The 17894-nt window shown below is 39.3% G+C and overlaps 1 protein-coding gene across 10 annotated transcripts in view; it reads right to left on the bottom strand.

Annotated features, from left to right (window-relative positions):
* The window catches only part of ofcc1 (orofacial cleft 1 candidate 1), a 126336-nt gene that overhangs the window by 89238 nt on the left and 19204 nt on the right, over positions 1-17894 (bottom strand). For 8 of the 10 annotated variants that reach the window (XM_054766169.1, XM_054766172.1, XM_054766173.1 and 5 more), the window contains 5 exons: positions 9032-9098; positions 8499-8672; positions 5311-5418; positions 4679-4756; positions 688-894 (listed from right to left, as the gene is read on the bottom strand). In XM_054766169.1, the coding sequence (XP_054622144.1) occupies positions 688-894; positions 4679-4756; positions 5311-5418; positions 8499-8529 (424 nt within the window). In that variant the 5' untranslated portion in view covers positions 8530-8672; positions 9032-9098. Of the gene's footprint in view, positions 1-687; positions 895-4678; positions 4757-5310; positions 5419-8498; positions 8673-9031; positions 9099-17894 lie in introns of those variants that run through there. The other 2 variants (XM_054766176.1, XM_054766177.1) reach the window with 1 other exon arrangement.

Below are 17894 nucleotides of genomic sequence, written 5' to 3'. Positions count from 1 at the left end.
TTATATTTATTACATTTTATTACTTCAATATTTTATTTGTATTTATATATATTTAGTTTTTTTTTATTTTATTTTTGCATCCAATGAGGAAGAATCTATTTTGTTAAATCGAAAACAATTTCTTCATAAAATACTTTTTTTAATAAAAGCATCTGAAAATGGCGACTTTTAAGCGAGCCTCCGCTGGCTGTTTGGACTTTGAAGCAGACATATTCATGCAAGTACGGGACACTTGTATGAATATGTTTGCTTTTTCTTTATTTTTATGACTACACATGGAATTATGCTCAGTGAAAGGTTCTATATAAATGAAAGTACCTCAGAATAATTGGAATAATTGGTTTTACATCAGTAAAAGATTTTTTTTTAAATTTATGTAATTATTTTTTTAATTATTAATTATAGTATTGTTTACAATTATTAATTAAATTATTACTATGATATTTAATGTATATATTATGATATTACCATAATAAATAATTATACATTTAATTATAAAAATATAATTACGCATTTTTAATCATTTAAAATCATTCTTATTATATAGCTTTTATTATAATAATAATTGTTAGTAGTAGTATTACAGTATATACAGTATAATAAGAAGAATTCCTATTTATTTATTTATAAATAACATCATTTGTCTTTTTTTTGTGCATGAAATGAAATTGAAAAGAACAGCATTACTTTTTACAGCGCTTTCTCTGCTCATTACGCCCCTCACTCCATCCCCTCCATGCCCAGTACCGGGCCCATCTTCTGTTTTGGTAGTGGTACTGGCCTGGGAGGGCTCGGCGCCTGAGGCACCACCACCACCACCACCACTGTGGAGCAGCACTGGATTACCCGCCTTCACCTCTAACACCTCCCCATCCCCGGAGGCGACCACTGCACCTGGAGAGATAACATCAGTGGGCATGCACTCACACACATGAATAAATCGGCACGCATAAACATTATCACATGCATACACGTACTGATGGATGCCCATTTGCGTTTGCCAGAAACAAATATTCATTCTCAAAAACCTATTCTTTATACCGGTTATCCTATAACGCGGGGGAGCTGGAGCCCACCCCAGGTAACATCCAGGCCATTTCGAGTGCTCAATTAACCTAACATACAAATACGGTATAGGTTGTTATCACGTGCTTATATGATGCAAGCCTGCTTTCATGTTCCTGAAAATCCTCATCCTCATCAGCTACCCGACACCTCCACAACACATTTTCTTTACCAACCAGGAATTAGACCCTAAAATTGGAGCTAAAACATCAGCCGCCTCGTTGGTAGAAAGCGGAATCTATTCTTTAAGCGTCTCTGTGTACAGTATATGCGACGTGTGCAGTCCCATATGTGCAAGCGCCAAAGCTGTTATCGCCCATTTAATGCTTTTCACGTACAAGCTGATATCAATGCATAACACAGAACTAGGATATATAAGATGCCAGTTCTGTGGGGGGGGTTTTTCCAGTAAGAGAATTTGTCTAGCTAGAAAAGAAACATCGGAATAAAAGGATTTTCCAGGATTTCTTTTTCCTGAAAAACTGTCCACTATCCCTTGTATTAATACATATTTGTGGCGGAACAAAAGCCAGAGAAGCAGTGTCAAAATGTCCACGTGTGCCGCTGCATTGAAGACGTGTGGCCGATACACCGGTGGGAGGCATCCACACAACAACGTAAGGTGATTGTCTGGTAGACTATTGTAGCTTGGTGAAGTCTTTCCTCGCCTGCTTCCTAGTCTGTATTGCATGCAGGAACTCTTAATCCAAGATCCTCTTTACTTTTTTTTTTTTTTTTGCTGTGGGATTTCATGAACATTTCCAAACAATGGCGACGGGGCTGCTAATCTCTGCGGTACAGCTAAATCCAAGACAAAGGCAAATAATACAAGCCCGACTAAATTCTACCGCGTTGAAGCGGCCCTAAACCCATCACTTGTGTGCGGGAATTACAAGGTAGACGTGCGTCATGTCAACAGGATCTGGTGCGAGTGTCTTCATCCGGAACAATGCTGAGCTTAAAGCACCTCAATGTGGCCCTGCTCTGCCACGTATTTCAATGAAAGTGTGCTAATGAGCAATCCCTGCTTGGAAAGCACTCGCTACCAGTGAGCTCTGGTCATGGGCTTTGTTCTGGACTGCACGTCTTATATACGAATACAAAGACGACTCAACGTTGGAGACTTTCCGGTCGTCACTCATTGGTCAACACTGATAGCGCAATCATCACCGGGGCCATTATGACAAATATTCACAAAATAGATTTGAAACATGACATCATAATACAGCGGCACAACCGCAGTGCGACACACTGAGAGATGTTTCTAATATTCTGCTCCTTCATTAATATAAAACCTGCTAATAAAAGCCGAACAAAATTGAGCACGTTTATTTTTATAGTCAATGCGGTCCTGATGATATGTTTGGGGAAGCTAACTCTTCTACTCCTGAACAGTTGCACACAAAAAGGTGAACATTTGTCGAAACACGCACCCCTGTTGTGTTGTGTGTGCTTTTATTTTTCGGACAAATATACCACACGGTACCGCAGTTATTAAACCCCATATGCCCGACTGACTTGAAATTTCTAACACCCATCTGCAAAACACCCCACTGTAACTTTATGGTGTTTAGCCGAATCATCACAAAATTTGGTACACACCTTTGGGGGACGGACATACACGTGTGTGGAAAATTTGAGGACGTTTGGTTGAAAAACATGGCCGCCATCAAGCAACTAATTGCCCATAAGCCATTAAAAAAAACTTTCTAATGATCTGTATTATATGACTTATATGTACTATAAGTCGCTCCGAGGTTTAAGACACATTTATTTTGAAATTTATTTCACAAATTCCAAGACCAAGAACAGCCATTTAATCTGAAGAGGCAAGTTTTTCAGCACACGGAATGACAGGCTCAACCGGTGTCCAGTAGGGGTGCAACGAAAACTTACGGTTCGGTTCGATTCCATTCGATACTTGGAGTGTGACGGTACAAAAAATACATTTTCCTTAATTTTTTACCGTCTACTTAAATTACCAACATCTTTTTCAACTCAGAATTAAGTTAGTACGCCGCTAGGCACAACGGAAGGCGCTGATTGCTTCCTCCTGCGGTGATTTTGATGTCAGCTGACATCTACATCTGGGTTACAGTATCAATCATTCATCGAACTGAGACCATTCTATCAAACAGTTCGATACAGATATGCAGTATGTATTGTTGCACCGCTAGTGTCCGGTATGTTAACGTAACACATGCACAGTTATTCAGCTACACGGTAGCATACCCGGGAGGCTGATTAGGCTAAATTAACACAACAGGCCAGCAAGTCCAACAAACAAGTTACAGGTAAGCAAGTTCACCAAGCTCCCAATCGCAACCCACTTCAATGAATCCAATGCATTCTTCATCCTCTGCGTTGCTAGCCTACAGTAGAGCACTCTCTTACAGCTGTGAACAACGGTGATGTTCACTCCTTGGTTCATGTCAGTCAATATGACCAATAAATTGCGTTTGTAGCGGCTAGTTATATGCAAAAGAAGTCTATTGTTTGCCCATGTGTGCTCCAGAAATGTGGTTTTTTCCACTTATTATTATTGCTGTTACTTGAAAACCTCTTCTGATGGTTCATGTTTTTTTATGCGTTGCCTTGACTTCGGCTTTATTGTCATTTGTATTTTTTTATATAATTGTAAATTTTAACAGCAAACTGGATGTGTCCATGAACTGTGGAAATAATGAACGCCACCTAGTTTGATTGAAATATGAATGAATCTATGAACAGAACTACAGTATTTATGTGTAATTATCTTTATTCGCGTGCTGAATCGAATTGTGAATTATTGTATTTTTTATTATTTATTTTACTATTATTTTTACAAGGTGCAGTTTTTGTTTTATATGGTCGTAACTATGTAAAAATGTCGAAAGTGAGATAGGCACAGCTGCACCAAACACCTTTCATTTGAAAACTGTACTTTTGAGTTGAAACACATTCATTTTCTATGCCACGCACTCCTCGTTAGGCTTGCAGGGATATGCCGGAGACGGAGACTTTGGGCGAGAGACGGGGTACACCATGGACTGGTCGCCAGCCAATCGCAGGGCACATATAGACAAACAACCATTCACACTCACATTCACACCTATGGGCAATTTTGAGCCTCCAATTAACCTAACATGCATGTTTTTGGAATGAAAAGCCACACACGCACAGGGAGAACATGCAAACTCCATGCAGATATACCCACATGAAGATTCAAACCCAGATCTCCTGACTGTGTGGGCAACATACTAACCACTACCCCACCGTGCGGCCCTGGGTTAAAACAAATGTTGGTAACTTCAACAAAATGCAATTGAACAAAGTCATAATATTTTACGTTTTGCATCAAAACTATCGAACCGTGACACTCGAGTGTTGAATCAAACCAAACCGCGAATGTTCGGTTTCGTTGCACCCCTAATATTTGGATACATAAGTCGCAGCGGTCTGTAGGTGGTAGAACCAGCTAAACTATGAAAAAAGTGTGATTTAGGCAACCATTGCATTAAATGTGCAGGCGTATCAAATGCAGTGTACGTATTTGTATTATTTTCAAACCAATGTACTCTTAGTGTATGCTCACTTTTAAAGTATTTATTCTAAAATGATGGCAATTACATACCGGGTATGTCGATGAAGGTGTCATCTTCATACAAAGACACAGCCCTCCTTTGCCCATTTTCAGTTGCATTTAATGTGGCTGGGAAAAAAACAAAACAATTAGTATAAAATCTAAATGAGACTACCTTCAAAAGTATGCTTTAAAAATGTATCGCACATATTAACATGCAAACTACTGGGACAAGAGAGGGTGAAAATGGAGTGCAAGCGGCCGGGTAATGAAGTGGGCGCATTAACATGCCTGTTAGCCGGCCTGTCATCATGTGATGAGATTTGCTTTAGTGAATCCTTTGACATTACACGGCAGTGATATCCAAAAAGATACAGGTGAAATGGCTTCTCCATTAATAGCCATGTTTCATTATAACATGCATATTACTTGGCTCCCAGGAGCTTGCTTTTAATAGGCCTACTTTAGGAGGGGGCTGCGAACTATTGAGTTGGACGGGAAGGGAATGGAAAACTGACCAATGATACGTGACCTTCATCAATGACAGTGAAGTGGGGGGAGCCAATCTAGCGACGCCATCATTTGGTGTATTTACATAGACCGTACCTGTCGTCAGCAATGGTGATCTCTCTCACCTCACTTTAATGAACCGAGGAGAACTATTATGATGGCGAGTGGCGTACTTAATTCAAGCTCATCTTTGCCGTCGACCCCGGACGCGCCGCTGCTCAGCCTTGGGTCCGTCTTCTCCGCCGACGCCGGGTCAAAGTAATTTCTCGCACATTCATTTCCTGTGAAAAGTGGGAGAATGAGAGGTTTGCTGGTGGTGGCGGGGCGGGCGATCGCGGGGCGGTACAGGTTCAGGTTAGTGGTTATTAGAAACACATGAAGCGAAATGTTAATTTTGACTGTGGAAGGTGCAGGGCCAACGGCTGCTTCCTGATAAGGCAGAGTCGGGATGAGACCCGAGCAGAGAGGCAGAACTGAGAGAGAGCGAGAGAGAGAGCAAAAGAGCGAGTGTGCAGGGTTTGTGTGTGCACCCCTCCACGGCCTGCAGTGCTCTGGGGCCTAATTAGCATGCTGCAAAAGGTCACGGCAGGCAATCTCTTAAATACGACTGCCATATGTTTCTGTGTTCAAAAGGGACTAATGAGAAAGTCGACAAGCTCAAAAGTACCTGGAATTTCAAAGACAATACCGTCTAAATACTGGGAGGTCAGCGGCCTAGAGGAGCGGGCAAGTGTGGAAAAGTAGATCCAAAAGAAAAATAACCTGGGCCCATGTCTCATTGACTTCTTATTAGCAATCACTGACCTATGGGTATCAAGTCTGCTGCACAGAATTTATGGGAATCCGACTGCTCGGGGGCACGCTCTATTAAGGGTGCACCCCGCCGAGCAGCTTTCTTAACCCCAAATCATTCTCATTACGGCCCTTGAATATTTCACTCCCATCTAAATAGTTTTGCATGTATTTCTCAGGTGCTGGAGCAAAAAAATATGCATTAAATCATGTTATACTCGACATTCCATGCAAGGGGCTCCGTTTTAGAAGTTTTGGGCTGTCATATGAAATGTACTGGAGAACCAGGAGAGGTGCTGTTGAAGACCACAACAAACGGCCAAAATGAAAAGTACATTAGCCATGTGACTCTTCAATGACATGCAAATATTTACCCGGATTATTTCTTTCTGATTCCTAATAAAACAACGGTATGCTCGCACAACATTAAAACTTAGCATATCGATTCTAAAAATAAAATGGTGTTACAAGGTAAGTGGAGGAACTAGTGTCTATCATTCATACTCAGTTAATTCATTTATTATTACTGTGGAATCTTGGTTGGCGCCATTAATTCGTTTCAGAGAGTCCGAAAAATTAAATGAATGCTAACCGAATCAATTTTTCCCATAAGAAACAATGTAAATCAAATTAATCTGTTCCAGAAAGCCAAAAATGCATGTTTTTAGTTTTACAATTATAGTTGTACATGCATTAAACAACTTGAAATGTATATAAATACAAAGAATTGATGAATGAAAGGGATAAATGAACATTTAAGGTTACATTTTAACTTGAAGACGTGATTCTTGACCTGACTGTTCCCAAAGACACGATGTGCCAGTCAGATCAACACCTTCCTCTTCAGCACCACCTTCCTGTTTTGCCATGAGTTACTTCTTGAATTCAACAGTGTTTCTCACCTCAATAAGCCAAAATGGACCTAAAGAAAATTGGCCAGAAGTTTTGTTAAAAGACGGGAAAGGTATGGGCTTCATTGAAAGGTCAAATTGACCTTAAATGTTAATTCATCCCTTTCATTCATCCTTTATACGGCTTTTGAATTGTCTTATGCATGTAAAACTATAAAAACACGTTTTGTGTGAACATTTTTGTGAGTCACCCACTGCTGACATCATAGACGAGCGACATAGCTGACTGCAATTGGTGAAACATGGAGAAAGAAACACGTTTAAATAAGCTTTTCATCTCCCTTCTCCTTTCGGACGTGTTGAATAATGCAAGTGTAAACATCAAAATGATAAATGGACTTTCACTTGGATAGCACTTTTCCACATCCTAGGTTCTCAAAGCGCTTTGACACCGTTACCACATTTACCGTCTGATGACGCAGCATCAGGAGTCACTCAAGGATGCTTCGACGTGGTTAAAGGAGGACGGAGGATCGAACCAGCAACCTTCAGGTTGGGAGACGCCTCTACCACCATGTCGCTCCCTAAAGCTAAATCTCGTCTAAAGCTAAAGCTAATGCCGATAACCTAGCTCAGACAAATTGCAGACATACAAGAGACATTGCAAAGAGACAATTACTGTATATTAGTGTGTCGTATATTTTAGCCTGATTCAATTTTTTCATTTCATTTGCAGCTGTTAATTAAGATACAGTATGTTAAATCCAGGTAATTGGCATCAGTAATACAGAAAAATGGGCATATTTCAGATATAATAGCAAATTGTGATTAATCATGGTTAATTAATTAGGAAACTGTGATTAATCTGATTCAAATTTGTAATCTTTTGCCAGCCTTTGTAAAAAACAACATAATTTGTTTTTTCCTCTTTATTTCTTAAGGTCCAATTAATAAATTAAAAACTTAAATAATGAAAAAACAACCATTACAATAGTTGTATTGCTAATATCAGCCTTTATATATTAATACACTAAATTCTTATTCTGTATATTATGTATGTTTAGCCTCTGACTTTTTCTTCAGTTTTGCTCACATTCTGTGCCTTTTGAGACGATATTTTAAAAACTGCAAAACCTACCTCTTTACCATTAAACGCTGTTATTACCAACTGTAATTACTTACTATGCGGCGTGAAAGCAAAATAAACCACACAAATCAAATCAAGAAACTGACATGTGACTCATCCCTGAGAAAACTGGCACACTCGCAACCTTGAACGCATCCTAATTTGCCATCCCATTCCTCAAGAGTTCTCCCTGACATAGTGAATTATAAGGGGGCATATTTGTATGCCTGATTGGCCCTAAGCCGTGTTTCGGGGGCGTTGCGAGTACAGCGCCACAGACTGGGCTCGGTATCATAGTAGTGTATGTAAATGCACTCTCCTATGACTCCAGCCCACCACAAGGCATGCAGCTGAGAGTGGGAGTCAAGGCTGATTGTGTCCAGGGTGCTTCTAGATAGCGATAGAACACCCACAAGTGTAGCGTTCTCCAGTGGAGGAAGAAGTTATAGGAGAGGCTTGTTAGGACATGCTTGCTTTGGAATGCAGGGACCGAGGGGCCCCTGAATGGAAGCAAAGAAAGCAGGAGTAAAGGTTAGATCAGGAACACATCTACTGCCAACAAATTTGAGGCTAATGAAAAATGAAGCTTCACCTCTTTCTTTGGCAGGGGCTTGCAGCTCCATTTTTTTTTTTTTTTGGTGAGCTGCAAGGGCGCTATCTGGCCTGTCACCTCGAATTTCTCTCGGCAGCCCGGAAGAAGGGAATACTCGGTGCTTCCTCCTCCGTCGAAAGCTGGGTTTTCTATGCCCACCTCATCCTTCTCTCGCTGACAAAATAAGCGGAAACGTAAATGCAGCTACACACGGTGACACAGAGGAGAGATGCAAGCGTCGGGTCAAACTGCCTCGTTGCAAAATAAAGCAAAACACCCAGATTTGGTTAGCTGTCTGCTCCAGAATGTTCGCATGCATCCTCCTCGAATGACACTAAAACACAATTAGGTTAAAATTAAATCTTGCAGGAAGAGGAGTGGGGGGAGGGAACAGGAGAAGAAGAAATGATTAAAATAATTACAAATTGCGCCCTGACAAGCAAGAGCAAAATTTAGCCCAAAGCCATTTGTCTGTAATTAGTTAATTAATCCTTACACAAATTATGAGCAATAACTCATCAAGCAGGACTCACCCATCAGAAATTCAGCCGACTTGGATTTCTTCTGCTTAGGTTGCTGCAGAGCCTTCTGCTGTAACTTCTGGAGGGAAATTGTTAAATGAATAAATTAGCTGCAGAATGAAGATCATCATTTATGATCCGCAACTAACGCAGTATTTTAAATATGGGACGACACCGAAATGTCATTTAATTTACATCGCCGCTAAAGGGGTCAAGCGCTAATTGAACAACAGGAGTGGAAAAGAATTTCATCATAAATAGATAAGAAAAGTTGACATGAATGTGTAATGAAGGTCACATTAAAATACATCCTCCTTGTTTCCTGTTTTATTTATTTATTTATTTATTTTTATGAACACACTCCTGGAAAATCACGTGCATCCACACAAGCATGAGACTGCACAGTGTCCATTAAGAGCTGCTATTTTGTCAAATGAAATGAGAAAGTGCGAAACATAAGGCACATTTTTACCGTCTGCGCCAAACAACTTATTCTGCAGTTGACTTGTGTGAAGACACTCCTTTAGAACATTAATGTAAAGCCTGGAAGAACAATATACAGTCACAACAGCCTCATGCCGGCCACACACTGCTGCGGGATGGCATTCTACTCCTCGACAAGGAATTGTCAACACCAGTTGTGGGGGTTGCATTAGGTACCTGAGCCTTCAGTGGACACTGAAGCGACCCAATCCACCTCTTCATACCACCACAAACACCTCACAATTATACAAACTAGCAATAATATACAAAAATGCGATATACTAATGTGTGGCATTACAGAATTGAGGATGAATACCCTTATTAGTAAAGCAGGAAACCCATTTAACCATTAATCTTTGAAGACGTCATCTTTAAACAGCTTCAAACTCTTCAACCTGAAGCAGTTCAGAGTCAATATTTCTCTAATGACATGACAAAAACACAAAAAATGTAAGAAAATACACCACACTATCCACTCACTTGTAAGCACTAATCTCGAAGACATCCAGTGGAAGAGGTGAACAAACACTTTCCTAGGCTTACTTACCGTATAAAGTATATAAACTCACTTATTTGTTCAGATAATGCACAACGCCGTGTCAGAACAGGATCAATTAACAGCTGCGTTGTTCATCTGATGATGCGTTCAAGCGCGCTCGTAACCGAGTTACCAGTCATCTTTTAGACACCAACCAATCAGGGGATGGAAAAATACTGATCTTACTGTACGCCTGCCTTGCTGGCCCTGTTATGTGAATCTGAAATCTGATTGGTAAAAAAAAAAAAAAAAAAAAAATCACAATTGCCAATAGTATTTAAGTGACATGGGCCTGCACTCCTGATTTTGAAGGCCCTGGGCAGATTACATTAACATGGCAACGCATACAAGCTGAAATCTGATGCAATACAATTTCATGGAACAAGTAGGGCCGAACGGTGGCCTAGTGGTTAACATGTTGGCTACGCAGTCAGGAAATCGGGAAGATCTGGGTTTGAATGTCCGTTTGGGCTTGGGTTTTCTCCGAGTACTTTGGTTTCCTCCCGCATTCCAAACATGGTCATGTTGGGTTCATTGCCCATGGGTATGAATGTGAGTGTGAATGGTTGTTTGTCTTTATGTGCCTGTACCCCACCTCTCGGGATAGGCACCAGCATACCCCATAGTGAGGATAAGCGCCATAGAAAATGGATGGATGGAACAAATAATATCATTTAAGTTGTAATTGTAGGTAACCACAACTCTTGTTGACTACAATTTAGCTTCCTGAATGATGATTGTTCATATAAATATCAGTGCATAATAATGCCACACGTTTCATTGTAATGTTTGAAATTATAATGAATTAGATTACCCTTTACTGGAAAACAATAACGGCGTTAACAACGATGGAATGTTGCTTTTTTTTTTTTATACAGTCGGAATCAACTGTCTTCGTCTATTTTGTCGAAGTACAAAAACATTCACATACGGGCATAACACCTCCATAATTCCTATGCGGTATAATCCAAGCACCCAGCATTCATGCGAGTGGGATCCACAGCTCTTCCAGAACTGTAGGTGGTCTACTGTACACTCGCGTCACATGGAAACAAGACGGAATGTCTCAAGCAAGTTCCCTTTGAAATCAGCAGTCTGTGGAACAAACTCAGCAGTCCCACATTTCTCTCATTTCTGCCGAGCCCGGAACAATACGAGCGCTGAGGTAAATCCCATAAGTTGTTGTTGTTTCGGTTATGGATATGTTTACACAAGGATGCGCCATATATAAAAAGGGCTCTTCTGCCTCAAAGCATCATTTTATGCAGATTTCAGTGATGAGCCGCGCTCCTACCCAGGAACGGCATGTATTTGTATACAATATTTCATTTCAAAGGAGAAAATCAAGGGGTACAGTGGATGGCTAGGGAGGTTATTTCAACTCTAAATGACAGTGCAATTAAATTGGGGGGGGCAGGGGGTACTACTTCCAAACCAATCTGGTAAGAGGAGTTTTTGTAAATCTGTTTTTACATTCAACAAGCCCTACAGCGAGACATTCATTTATACCACTGAGATTAATGCTTATCTAATTGTAACTTATTTAAAAACCATTTTCCTTTCGACTGGGTACCAATCAGTTTTCTGAATTACATGTACAAAGACTGGGGGAGTACAAGACTGGCGGTCTTCATGTGCTTTCTATTAGGTTCCCATTCCCATCCCGTACAGTAGATGCGCCTTCACTGCAAGACTGATGGTGTTTGGCTAAGAAGGAACTATTATGGGAAAATGAATCAGGTCATTTTTGCTCAGGAAAAAAAATTGCACAACATCACCAAGAGCTCACGCAAAACCAGTTAACAATGTAATGGTGAAAATGGAAGTGCTCATTGTAATCTGTTGCATGATATTAAAATCCCAAACTTCATCGGAAGCAAAATAAATTAAAAAAACGGTACAGTATATCCAAACTTAGCTAATTCTGTCCTTGTTTAGTCATTGACACTAAAGACGCTATTCCCCAGGTACATATTTTGCTTGTAATTAATCATCAAATTAGAACAACAGGAGGACAGACCTCTTATCTCTTTAAATCGTTATTGTTACCCTCGGGGCTAAAAGCACCACTTTAACAAAAAGACAAAAAGGAAAACCCTATAACGTTTTACCTTAAACTAAACCAAACGATTTTGTTTACAACCACAGATGTGTTTAAAGTAGAAAGGCAAACTATTAGGATGAACACCTCCTAAATGTATCGTCATTCATGTTATAAACTAAGATACAATTCATGTTCATGTTTTATTTAATAAAAATTCAAAATCTTGTATAATGTATTATTAAAGAGATCAGACTTTTAACACAAAGTAGCAGAACTTTTCCTCGAGAAGGCTAGGGGGCATCTACTTCATATACTGAAAAAAGGTACGACCAATCCTCTTAACTCATTCAATCCCAGCCATTTTTCAAAAGACAACCCCTTCAGTACCGGCCATTTTAGATCATTTTGACTGATTTTGCAAGGCACACAGAATACTGTGTTCTATGGCTATATAAACATGGAACCTGCCAAAGAAAGATTCCCGTCTTTCATCAGAAAAATAGTTTGTATCCATCTTTTTCCGTTCTTTAGTAATCATCAGTAGAACATAGGTAAGTTTCAGGAAAATATCAGTTCCTGACTGGAAAACGGGAGAAAAAAACAGCTTTTCGTGAAAAGACACAAGCATAACTTTCACTTTGGCACCAATATTTTTTGCTTTTGTGACAGCTCGAATATCGAAACAACTACACCGTAGCATAAACAACACAAAAAAGGGTTGTTTTACCTCAAAATAAAAATGTTTTTACAAATATAACACTGTTTACAATCGTCACATTTGGAACTGAACTGTGTGTGCATGTGTGTGTGCGTGCTTGTGCGCATGTGTTAAAATTGCCCTACTTTGTGTAATGCGTAACCTTCTGCACGCCACAGTCCTCCACGGTCTCTGAACCCTCATGTCACTTCCTGTCCTCTAGTAATGGGCTCTAATAATATTAAAAACTGTATCTAGAAGGTTGTAAACAGGTTTTACAAAAATAATCTCACTTTAAACAAGAGTTTAAACAAGAGACAAATGTGAGAAAATGTTCGTGCCTGTGTATAAAGTGTATATAATAATTGTAAACAAATTAGATATGGTATGGCTCAGGTGGTCATCTCCCAACCTGAAGGTTGCGAAATCGATCCTCCGTCGTCCCGTGATCATGTCGAAGTGTCCTTGGGCAAGATTCTGAACCCCCAATTGCTCCTGATGCTGCTACATCAGTAGGTAAATGTGCTAGCGGTGTCAAAGCGCTTTGAGTGCCTTGGTTATACAAGTGAAAGACCATTCACCGTTTCACTTATTGCGGGCTATTTTGGGAACCTATCCCCCGTAATAAATGAGGGAACACTGCATCTCACAAAAGGCACATGAACCCTAACACAAGCTACTCTTGCAGCTGTAACCAAATGCAAGCTAAAACTCAACTCTGAACCCCTGGCGTCACTTCCTGTCCCACCCCCACTCAGCTCGTCTCGCACCGGGACACATTTATTTATGTCTTACATGGCTTATTTTCTCTTATTATGTCGACTATATTGGGTGATACAAGTGTAAAGGTGACTGTAGGGGTGTTATTTTATGTCTAGAGGGCTCTAATAATATTAAACACTGTATTTAGAACACTGTTTTCTATGCTCTAACTATGAAAATACTCCATTTATAAATAAAGAACCCTACTTTGCGGAAATTCACTTATCACACTCGGGTCTGGAACCAATTAATCGCCATAAACGAGTGATTACTGTACATGCGTTTCTTTATATTTAATTATAACAGTTTCCGTGACCGTCTTGTGTGATTGTTTGGGGGAAATCCCATGATTCTACTGCATCCATATCGACCAAAGGCCGTATAAAGGATTGATTGATATGCCAACTAATTTTACTCACATTTTTTCAATTCATGTTGCTTGTGTGTTTATTGGTTCTCCTCCATGTGTCTCACAGTGACACGTACAGTAAATGAGCTCACTGTCCTCCAAATGTTAGTAAGCCATCTGATGACTACGAATGTATTTTTGCCAGTTAAAGTGGGGGGGAAAAAACGCCTCGAAAACACATGGGAAAGTCCACATGAGGAGTACAGTACATGCACCCCAGGCCGAAGGCTTTGGGTCATTGTCAGTAAAAATCTAATCCAAGCGACACCACGTGAGCCTCGAGAGAGCTAAGAAAAAATGTCTGCTTCTCATCCTGCTTTCCTTTATCCCACTGACATTGACAGCATGCTCCTTGCAAGTACAAGGCCTGTTGTTTAATGTGCCATAACCGGATGGAACGTGCAGATGTTGCATTTCCAAAACGATAAACAACAATTTTAATCCTCGGGGAGCAAAAAAAAAAAAAAGAAAGATACTGATATGTGCAGCGTCAACAACGTGGCGCGCATGCTCAGATTTGGCATATAAAAGGCATGTTAAATATGTGGTGCTGCTCTGGAACCCTATGCCAAGACATTTGGGTCGATTGCAACATGCATATTGAGTAGATTATTCATCATTCCCTTGTCTTATTCTACCTCTTTCCCAATTTCATTTGGAGCTTACAAAATGTGACCACGGGAGGATGAAAGAAACTGGTGGCGAAACCAACTTTTTCGCCCCTTTCTTTCTCCGTAAATGCAATTGTTGTCAAAAGGAATTGAGCACAACAATGCCTCGTTCAGTTCTTGTTGCATTCAAAGGCATAGCTAGAAGGGTTTGGGGAAGACCGCTCGCTGCTGGGGGCTGGTGGGCACAGACCAGCTAGAAAGTGAATTTTGCATACTGTACGGATCATCGCCCAGTTCAGCCCAGTCACATTGAATCTGCCGTCAAGCAATTGTGCTTCATGAAACCGTCAACCCTCATTTACGTCTGCCTGTTTTCTTCCCCACGCAGCTGTAAACAAGGCCCGGGCTTTGAGCTGTCTTCCTCCGTCCCAGTGTGTGCTACTTGCCAGGGGAGCATAGACAACAAAAAATCATCTTCACAGAGCTCAAGCTACCATTTGCAGACAGCCACCCCATGCATGAGTCAAGGACATGGGTGCTTGTAGAAATGACAGGGCTTACATGAGGATGTAATTCACTTAAAAATGCCTTGTCCATATATGGATATACACATATATTATATATATACATATCAGATTCGTGTATGTTGCCTCTGTTCAGCATGCAGGGTCCTTATAGTGGCATAATGTGATTGATTTGTTATTGCTTAATCGATATCCTGCATTTATTTACACACTCGACAAGGTTTCTGTCATTTCTTTACTCCTGTATTTATTTATTTTGTCCATCTCTCAATCTATTTTTCATTTTTATTTATTTTCTATGAGTTTGTTACTTTTAATGTTAAAATATTTAATTGTATCATTTTCTTTTTACGATATATTTGATTTATTTTATTTTAACACTCTTTTGTCTATTCCAGGGGTGTCCGAACATTTTCCAGCGAGGGCCACATGCTGAAAAATAAAAGGATGCAAGGGGCCACGTTCATATTTTGTAAAGCAACACATGTAGATATGCTAAGAAGTTATATATATATTTCAAGAAAAAAATGCATCTCAGCTTTGTGATATAGTAGAAAAAGTGTATTATTAGTATGAACTTTGGTATTTTTTTTCCCCCATTTTTGCGGTTGTTTTTTTTTTAATTATTTTCCAAATACTTGAAGGTTCTTCTTAAATAATCTTTGTACATTTTCTTCTGTTACTATGATGACTTTATTCCCATAATATAACTTTTTCCCCAACCTAATTTTCCAGAAATTACGTCATTTGTTTTGTTTGTTTCTCATACTATTCAGATTTTTTTACGTATTTTTTTTTCAATATTTCACGATATGCAACTGAGTGAAATGCTTGCAAAACTGCACCTTTTTTGTCGTTATAATCCAACTTTTTTCTCCTAAAATTTTGCTTTTATTTTTTCAATATTACAGCTGTTTTTTTATTTTCATTTCTACTGTTTTTTTTGGTTTTCCAACTATTTCGACTTCAATTATGACTTTATTCCCCATAACATTTTCCAAAAAATTGCAGCTTTATTTCTTATTTTGTTTAATATTGTGTATTTCTTTAATATTTCAAATTTATGCTACTAAAAATTATGTTATTTTTCCTCTTAATATTACAATGTAAAATTATGTTTCCTCATCAGATTGCAACTTTTTTCTTGTAGTATTTTTACTTTATTCTTGTAAAATTCCTACTTATTGCTAAATTTTTGCTGGGTTTTTTTGTAAAATTATATTTTTAGAATCTAGTGTGGGCCCCAAAAAAAAAAAAAAAAAAAAAAAAAAAAAAAAAAAAAAACAGCTGCCGGCCGTAAATGGCCCTCAGGCCGCACTTTGGACACCCTGATCGATTCTTGATTATTTTCTCTTGCGTTTATAAAAATGGTCAAATTTAAACACAGGAAGTGAACAAAGTTAGTCATTTGCAAAATTCTTTTCAGACATTGTGCGTGCATATATCCCAAACAAATAAAAACACTTTTATGACCATAATATAGTAAACAAAACCACCCCTTATTTGCGTGTGCGACTATATGCGACACAATTTGAGGGCACGTTGTTTTCAAAAAGCCATTTTCAAATAATGAAAATGAATCCGCTAATCCAAGGCATCTAGCATACAGCCAATTTTACCCTCAAAATGTGATCCTTTTCATGTGTGCGCAGTAATTGTGACCCACCCAACAGTTCCTTATTAACACAACAACCGCGTCAGTTGGTGTAGACAGAAAACATAATTAGTATTCAGGCTTAATTAATCTACGCTGGCCCCCTTAAAGTGAATTAGTCAATTATTTATGCATGTGTGCTCCTCTGATGCTAACAGATTATGTATGTTCCTGAAAGAGAAGGGGAAGGGGGAACCTTGGAAAATGACTTTGAAAACTTTCCACTGTTAAAAAAAAAAAAGATTGACGTAGAAATGAGGAGGAAATAAGCAGTGACGTACAAATATTTGTCCACTGAACCGTATTGTAAATGGATTTTCTGTATGATACCAATCATTTTTGTACAGATTTTCTTATTATTTCTTATTATCAACTACTGTCTGAGTTGGGTCCTGGTGCCTGCCAGTTTAGGTCTGTCAGCATGTCAATAATACTGTATAATGACTTTCCACAGCCTGTGTTATGTCTTTAATGTAAGTGTGACGTCATTATTCTTGCTAATCGGACAACAAAATACACAGAAATGTCATATGCGGAGGCACTGCGGTACTCGTCTCATCCTGAAAGGGACGGGGGCATGCGTGAGCTGGAAGGTGCTCGTCACTGCTGCCCTTCCATAGACAGGAAAAGCCATCGTTTGTTTGACAGCAGCAGCACCAGCTGGAGAGCAGCATGTCAAATGCATGAAAGATATTTTTATGCTCTGCTGAATGAATCTAACGGCCAAGATGGAGGATGACGGATCCAAGCTCACCAGGAGGTGATCAGACTTTTACAACAAAGTAGCAGAACTTTTCCTGGAGAAGGCTAGGGTGCATGCATGTACTTCATATACAGAAAAAAAGTACGACTGATTTTCCAAGGCACACAGAATATTGTGTTCTATGTCGATATAAACATGGAACCTACCAAAAACAAAAAGATTAGACTCTCGTCTTTCATCAGAAAAAAGTTTGTTTCTCCCTTTTTCCGTTCTTTAGTAATCAGCAGTCGAACATAGGTAAGTGTCAGGGAAATATCAGTTGCCGATTAGAAAAGGGAGAAAACCAGCTTTTTGTGAAAAGATACATTTCAAGCATAACTTTAATTTTGACACAAATACTTTTCTTTTGTGACAGCTCAAATATCTAAATATCTATACCACAACATAAAC

Source organism: Dunckerocampus dactyliophorus, chromosome 21, assembly GCF_027744805.1.
Source record: "Dunckerocampus dactyliophorus isolate RoL2022-P2 chromosome 21, RoL_Ddac_1.1, whole genome shotgun sequence".
Taxonomy (NCBI): domain Eukaryota; kingdom Metazoa; phylum Chordata; class Actinopteri; order Syngnathiformes; family Syngnathidae; genus Dunckerocampus; species Dunckerocampus dactyliophorus.
This window is presented reverse-complemented; position numbering and strand designations above follow the sequence as displayed.